At 40.1% G+C, this 8,490-nt stretch overlaps 1 protein-coding gene across 1 annotated transcript; it reads left to right on the top strand.

Moving 5' to 3' along the window:
* The first annotated feature begins 1,905 nt into the window (after positions 1-1,905).
* Positions 1,906-7,378, top strand: krt18a.1 (keratin 18a, tandem duplicate 1). The gene is made up of 7 exons (XM_005944817.3): positions 1,906-2,448; positions 4,550-4,632; positions 5,099-5,255; positions 5,909-6,073; positions 6,156-6,281; positions 6,480-6,700; positions 6,786-7,378. The coding sequence occupies exons 1-7, from the start codon at positions 2,014-2,016 to the stop codon at positions 6,907-6,909; spliced, it is 1,311 nt and encodes a 436-aa protein (XP_005944879.1). The 5' UTR covers positions 1,906-2,013; the 3' UTR covers positions 6,910-7,378.
* The last annotated feature ends 1,112 nt before the right edge of the window (positions 7,379-8,490 follow it).

Here is an 8,490-nt window from a genome sequence, read left to right as displayed (position 1 = left end):
GCTATTATCCTCAAACCTTAATCTTTGTTTTCTCTGCTGGGTGTGGCAGCCATTAGATTCAGACAAAGCACAATCATTCTCCACCACTACAAAACAAACAAAATCGTGGGAAAAAACAAAACAAAAAAACAGTCATCCATAAAATGATCCTAGCTGGTTTTGCATATTTACTAATTACTAATTTCAGAAGAAATAGAATTTCTTAAATCTATTTGTAGATCAGAAACATGTTTTTTGTCTACTCTCTTTTCTCTTGCTTGATTTGTGTCTGTTCTTCAGTTTCTACTGACTGCCCTCAAAATATCTCAGAGACTTACAGGTAAGCTTAAATACATGTTTGTGAAGGAGCTTCTTATGAAGCCACTTTATTGCAATGCTTACAACGAATCCATTTGTTTACCGGCTCATCTGCAGAGCAAGAGTATTTCTGATTTTGTCAGGAGCCCTTTATCCTTTAATATCCTGCTGCATTATTCCTTCGTAACCCCCCCCCCCCAAAAAAAAAAAAACAGAAAAATGTGGAGCAACAATAATACTGAACAACAAAACCTTAAGCAGGATCTTTATCTGGGAACAAGTCGATGATGATACAGACGACTGTGCGTAGGAAGATAACTTTACATATGAAACTGATTAATTGTTCTGCAAAACAGAAATCTGACAGTGACACATATTATAAAATGCATATCTGTACAGTTTATGTAAAACTGTGAAGAAAACAAAGAAAAGAAAAGATGTTATTCCTTGTTTTAAGACCACCAAGTAGAGGAATGTGTCTGGAATGTTCTTGTGTTAAAAAGCTGCAGGGGGGCCCCTGAAGTATGTTTACTGGTGTAGAAAAGTCATTGTTCTTACATATCTACTAACCAGACTGCAGAATTGTTCCTTTGTTTGACCATATCCTTTATGGGAGGGGGGCAATCAGGCACACATCCGGCTAAGCAGGACAGATAACATGCTGGAGTACACATAACATCTGGAGTTAACACCTTGAAAACTTTTTTCTCATTTAACTGATGTTTTTTATTCAGGTTTAAACACCAAAGATCATGGGTTGTGTTTGTGGTATGTTAGATTTGAAAATGTACTTTCACATCAAACCAACAGACATCTGGAATGGTATAAAAATACCTTTAACAATAATTAGCTGGATCCCAAATAATGCTTTTATAAAATACTATGATTGCAGATGTTTATTGAGAGTTTTGTTTATGGTAAATCAGTAAGAGTGCTGACAAACACAAAAGATTACATTTTTAAACGACAGCTAATGCAGAAGTGCATTAGCTGTCGTGTCTTCCTCATGTAGGTATGAAATGACCTGATCTCATCAGCTCCGATGACTAGAGCAGTGATGACATCATTTGAGCATGTGATCACTCACTGAATCTGTGGGTCACTTTTGGGTGTGTCACTCCTATAGAGTGGAGATTATGATGAGTCTAACGTGGAGCCAAAAGGAGGTATAGCTGTTTATGTAACTCAGTACTGTTGATCCTATGACTGTTGGAACCATTGTTAATAAACATTGAGTGCGAAGGCCTAATATTATTTAGGCATTCCTTAACTGTCAGTGTGGGTTTTATTCTCTTTAAAGGTTTTGTTAGTAAAATTAACAAGCAGAACTAATCTTAGACTTTACTGTTGTGTCAGTAAAGTCCAAAATTAAGGCCACTCTAGTCTCATATAGGGAAAAAAAGGTTTTATAATTCTACCAAATATCAAGTTACTGAATACCACAGAGTCAAGATTTACTAACTTAGGGAGCCTTCAAGGACAAAGGCAGGTTCTGAGCAGTAAGTATGGCTGAGGCCAGTGGAAAAAAAGGGAGGTGACACAGGCTAGGAGGAGTGGTCTGAGGGGCGGACCTGAGGGCCCACAAGGTTTATATAGTTTAAAACTTTCCCTCTCCTCCTGCCTTGTGTTTGTGAGCTCCAATTTCTGCCTGCCCAGGCTGTGCCTCTGTCTCTCTTACTGACAGTCTCTCTCACTGAGTCTCACACTATAGCGACAATGCAAACCTCCAGACATAGTACATACTCTGTGCGCTCCTCCTCTAGTAGCAGGGCTCCTGCTATGTCCATCACTCGCACCTCTGCTCCGGTCTACAAATCCAGCAGCATTCATGGTGGGGCCGGTGGGACCAAAATCAGCGTCTCCTCCAGCTACCGCAGTGGGCTGGGATCCAGCATGGCAGCTGGCTCTGGAGCAGGAGGCTTCTCCAGCAGCATCCAGGTGAGCGGGAACAGTGCCGACATCATGGGCAATGAAAAGTTTGCCATGCAGAACCTGAATGACCGCCTGGCCAGTTACCTGGAGACGGTGAGGAACCTGGAGCAGGCGAACCTCAAACTGGAGATTAAGATCAAGGAGGCCCTGGAGAAGAGCGGACCCGACTTCAGAGACTACAGCAAGTACCAGGCCATCCTGGATGACCTGCGGAAGAAGGTGAGGAGGGAAATGGGATGACGAGGGTAGACAGGGGAATGTGACCGTTTGTGTGTTAATAAAAAAAGAACAAAAGATGAAAGAAGATGAACATGAAAAGCAGAATGAGATGTGCTGTGATAAACATTTTAAGATGTTGTGAGTGTACCTGATTGGTTATATATTTTTGACTAAATATAACCCCATTAGTTCTCAGGGTCTCGTATAGGTTGTAGAATCCTAACAGAGTGAATTCCTGCTAGTGCTTGGCATAGCGCCACTGCTGCTTTGAGCTGGGGGCTGAGGGTTGGACCGGAAACAGTATGGAGGAGGAATGCTGGATCATCAGGGGTCACAGACACAGGAAACCAGAGAGAAAATCCTGCGACTACTCATAAACCCCATACTTCTTAACCTTAACTACCCTTTCCCTCCTTGTTTAGTCTTCTTAAATTGACAGTGAGACTGTAACAATTTCACTCTGCGTTCATCCAACAGAAAGTGAGAGATAAAAGGAAAACTTATTAGACACAGAAGGATCTATCAGCATTTTATAAGTGACTGGATGTTAACTCATGCTTAAATGACAAATGCTATGAAGTCAGTTCAGCTGTAAAATCCACACAGTTTCAAGATTTCAAAGTAAAAGTACTACTCATGCAGCAAAAACATGTTAATCATTTATTCGAGATTTCGTTGTATTGAGTGCCACAGAAAAAAGCAGCAGGATCCCTGAAGCACAAAATCCTGACATTCTACATTCAAAACTGCTATTTGAGAGCATTAAGTCAGACTTGCCACATGGAACCTTCTGGACTTTCGACTGTAGCATAGCGTATCTCTGCATCTTATCTCTGTGGGGAAACATATTTGTAGTCTAATCTTTGTAATAGGATACTAGCATCAAGGTCGGCAATTTCTTTTTTGAATAAGCGGCTTTACCCCCAATCCTTTACTTCTCAAAACATTACATAAGATCAAACGCTGTCTGGAATTGGGTTTTGTTTGCTCTATTAACAACCAAGGACCTCAGCTTAGCCAAAGAGATAAAGGTTGAACACGCCTAATATTTAATCTGGAATGATGCAAAGAAATCACCCATAACCTCAGAAAAAACCCCAAAAAATTCTATCAGAGATTTAACAGAGTCTAAAAATAAATTTAGTTCTGATATGAAAAATTGACTACCCTCGATATCACAGACTTGCATGTGAAGTGAACAAACACACACACAAACACACCGGCACAGCCATAGTCACCACCATCCTCATGCAAATTGTCTGCTGACAAGATCCTGTTTCTTAGCACCAGCAGCCCGGCAGCCATTGATTGGCCCATTCTGCATACCTCCCTTGCCATCCATCCCAGCCTTTATCTGTCATATCTGTCAGCTAGAACAAATATTCCAACCATTTAGTTTTTGAAGCAGCTGCCACTATTCACATTTACACACACAGACAGTGGCACTTATCCTCTAACAGTAAACCCCAATAAACTTTTATAGTTTTCTATGAAAACTTAAAACTAAACAGCACACATAGCATGAGTAGAAAATTATTTTTATCTATATATAGCATCAGGCTAGTTTTGAACTACGCTTTTTGAGTTTGATTGAGCAAAGATGTTTATTTGCTAATAGCATAGCGATAGCCAGCAGCTGGTTGACTTAGCCAAGCAGCACAGAAAAATGCAAAATAAAAAAAGAATACCTAGCCTAGTCATTAACTTGGTATAATAATCTTTTTTTCCCTTTACATGAAGTCTTACCAAAGCTAAAAGGCTCTGAGGTACAGCTGTTTTCAGGCTTTATGCTAGGCTAACTGGCTGTTAGCCATAGCTTAGCATTTAGCAAACAAATGTAATTCTCTTCAGCTTCTCATCTAACTTTACAAAGTACAATATATGATAATATTAAATATAATATCCAATTTTTTATACACTACCAGTTCAAACTACAGGTAACTTCAGGTGATTCTAATAGTATGAAAAATACATTCTTAAGCAATATTACAAAACTGTCTCTCTTTGTTGATTCTTTTGTAATTGCTCGCTCTACTGTTAGCTGCCTCATATTTCAACTTTGCAGTTGAAATAACGTTTTTCTTTTGTTATCCGATTCTAGGTGTTTGATGCCACTATCGACAATGCTCGTCTGGTTCTCAACATTGACAATGCTCGCCTGGCAGCTGATGACTTCCGAGTGAAGTAAGACCCGCCTGCTTTACCGCTGACATTGTAAAACACTGAAATAGACAACTGCTGGCACACCCTCTTTTAGTGCAGGATGGGTTGTAGGACGAATCTAGTGTGAAGATCTAAAGGAGGAGTCAGTCATCAGTCATGTAGTCGTAAATCGTCACCTTTGAATCACAACTGCTGGAGTTGTGTCATAAATTATGTGTAGTTGCAAACAGAGCTGACCATAAAGTTAACAGTATTATACGCTGACCAAATAATGATGTACACTGACATTTTCTAAACATACACAGTTCACACAAACACATAAATAATCATGAGTAACTCAAGACAAAGTACGGCAACTCTCTAAATAAGTGTAGCAAAATATTTAACAAAAATTTACAGGTAGACTAAGTTCATTGAGCCTCTGTGAATGTGAGCAGCTGCACCAAACTCTGACGTTATCCTGACTGCTTTGCCCTGTCCTGTTTAGATATGAGTCCGAGCTGGCCATCCGCCAGTCTGTGGAGGCCGACATTGTTGGTCTGAGGAAAGTCATCGATGATACCAACTTGACCCGCATGAACCTGGAGAGTGAGATCGAAGCACTGAAGGAGGAGCTCATCCACCTCAAGAAAAACCATGAAAATGTGAGTTTGATTACTTTAACTTATTTCAAAAATAAAATATTTAATTCAGGTCTATAGGCTATATTTGTGCTGCTTTCAACTTAGTCGAACTCAGAAAGATACATAATTATATACATATTATTTGCAGATCTGTTCATCTCATTAATCCTTCTCATTGCAACCATATGTGCTTAAGTTCCACATGCAGTGAAAGCCACGACTACAGCCTACACCTCCTTGAGTGGGATGTTGTGGAAAACAGTCTTTAGAAAACTTTGCTGGGAATGCAGAGGTTGCTTAAGAAATCTGAAATATCTGTATGTGAGATCTGTGGGTAGCCTCATCGTAAAAATGGTTCCCAGCCACAATTGGCAACAGAGAAAGCTCCAAAGATTTCAAATGACTATGATTTGAGTGCATAAGCCAAAACACAACCATTTGTTTACTGAGGGAAATATTAAATTAAGTGTTAAGGGACTCAGGCACAGACCTGTATATTTGCCTGACCGAAGCGTGTGATTATGGTTGGATAGAGGCTAAGGGTCACCGCTGGGTCATGACTCAGTTCAAGCAGTAGAATGAAAAAGAATTAAGAAGTATTCTATAGACCTGGAAGTAGTTAGGTAAGGTAAACAATAAGAGTGACTTTCTATTGACTTTCTTTTTTTCTTTAGGAAGTTATCGAGCTTCGTAACCAGATCGCCCAGTCTGGAGTCCACGTGGATGTCGACGCTCCTAAAGGCCAGGATCTGGCTCAGATCATGGCAGAAATCAGGGCCAAGTATGAGAAGATGGCAAAGAAGAACCAGGAAGAACTGAAAGCATGGCATGAATCTCAGGTAAACCATTAGCAAAAACAAATTAAGTTAAAAAATGTAAATAAATAAACTCTTGACTAACTTGTCTTTTAACCTCAATCAGATAACAGAAGTGCAGACACAGGTGACCCAGAACACAGAGGCCCTGAAGGGTGCCCAGACAGAGGTGCACGAACTGCGCAGACAGATACAAACGCTGGAGATTGAACTGGAATCACAGAAGAGTCTGGTGAGCAGTCTGCCCCTCATTTACCTCTAAACACGCTTATCTGAACTCTCCACATTGCCCAACTCAGCACTCTCACTTCAAGTCTCTCGGGTGTATTCTGTTGACACAAGCGTTGCACTCCGGTGATTTGTCTCTATGGAGCTGTCATCGCTAATCTGAGTCCACTGTAAAAATGTAACCCCTTCTTGTCGCTTACAGAAAGCCTCTCTGGAGGGCACGCTAAGGGACACGGAGCTCCGTTACAACATGGAGATAGAGTCTTTAAACACCATCATCCTGGGCCTGGAGGCAGAGCTCACACAGCTGCGAAGCAAAATCCAGTTGCAGACACAGGATTACGAGGCCCTGCTCAATACAAAGATGAAGCTGGAGGCTGAGATCGCAACATACCGACGGCTGCTGGACGGTGGAGACTTTAAGTGCGTAGGATAGTTTTCCTATCATTTAGAAGTCTAAAAGTAGAAACTACCTGGAAGTTAACTGAGTATTAATGTTTTTACTTAGGCTCCAGGATGCTCTGGAAGAGCAGAAAACAACAGTGACTAAGACCAAAAAAGTGATGACCGTCACACAGACGCTGGTGGACGGCAAGGTGGTGTCCTCCAGCACAGAGACAAAGAACCTCTGAATACAAGGAGCAAGCAGCTGATTCTCTCACCAGTCACTGTCACAGCATTATAACACTAGCATACAACTGGTCAAATTTTACCTCTTTGCTTCTTAGTGATAGAGTACTAACAACAATAAGACCCTTCAGCCGTCTCTACCAATAGTTTTACTTCCTGGGTATACAGCTCTCCCACAGGCTGCTAAAAAAAACTGGATCAAAAGAAAACAAAATCATTTTTTATTTATTTCATCATGAGTTATTTATGTGTTTGTGTGTCGACATGCAGATGTTTACAAAAGTTTCAAATTGGAGAACTTTTTCAAAAAAACAAAAAGATTCAAGACGTTATTTCAAAGTCATAAAATTCTCAGAAAAAATGAAATTATTTTTATATTTCATCATCTTTTTTGTTTTCTTTCTGTCCAGTTATGTCTGCCTGCTTTGCTGTTGTGTTCAGACATTTCAATAAAGTCCATCTGAAATTATACTTGCTATCATGGCGTCTTGTTCATTCAGAAATCGCTCGAGATACAGATTTGTTTAGTCTGCTGAGCAGACAAGTAAACAGGAATCCCAAACCCCTGTTCCCATTAACACACACTGAAGCAGCTTAAAAATATTAATAACATAAAAAGGGGGATGGGAATAGGAGATAAGAATAACATAACAACATTGTTCGCATAATTGAGCTCCAGGCTCTTCCAAAGCGTTCACTGAACCCCTCAGCTGAATTGTACTGACGGACTTTTACAACATTTAGCATTTGAAGTTATACAGCTTGGACTGTTTAGAGTATTTAGGGTTGCTGCAGTAACAACCAAACTTGAGCTAATTATTCAGCTGATGGTAGCATAGTGAAATAACTAGCAAACCTAAGTAAGAGTCTGATGGAGACTGACCTTCGCTCCTGTTATTCATCATATACCTGTACACTGGATTAATATCGCTGCCTTTTGCAGTACTATTATGAATCCAAATGTAAGATAATTCCTACTTTTACAACTTAGTGTCTGACTTTTCTTGTGATATAATTATAGATACTGTGTGTGAGTGCACCACAACTTTCCCTCTCTGTCACGGTTTGTGCCTTTTATGAATCACCAAAGTAAGAATATCCCCACACCTGTGAAAGTTGGTGCCAGTGCTTACGTTCTGAAACTAACCCATTGTAGTAGCCCTTGTTCTAGGTCTAAGCATCTACTGCTTCAGATGAGCGTCTGGTCTTTTTAATGTACCAATTGCTTTTGACTTTTCTCTGGAAACATACAAGCACCAAGTCTCTCCCAGAAAGGACTATTTAGTTCACTTACCATTCGTTGACTTTCCAGCTTTTAATTGATGCTGTTTATGAGTACCACATCAACTAAGCTAGGTTTTAATGCACACTGCAGCCTATAGACTCACTGCATCTCAGACAGTACAAACCAAATCCCAACAAAAAGAGAGAAAGAAAGAAACTATGGCATTTTAAGGAAATGGTCACTTATTTTGATTTTGACACCAGCAGAAAAATTGTCTCAAAAGAAGTTGGGACAGGGATAACACAAGACCAAAAGAGTAAGTGGGAGTAAAAAGGAAAAGCTGGAAGAACGTCAAATT

The sequence above is a fragment of the Haplochromis burtoni genome, unplaced genomic scaffold (genome assembly GCF_018398535.1).
Source record: "Haplochromis burtoni strain Fernald_Lab_line unplaced genomic scaffold, NCSU_Asbu1 Contig_415, whole genome shotgun sequence".
In the NCBI taxonomy this organism is placed as follows: Eukaryota; Metazoa; Chordata; class Actinopteri; order Cichliformes; family Cichlidae; genus Haplochromis; species Haplochromis burtoni.
The sequence above is the reverse complement of the archived record's forward strand: the minus strand, read 5'-3'. Positions and strand labels throughout refer to the sequence as shown.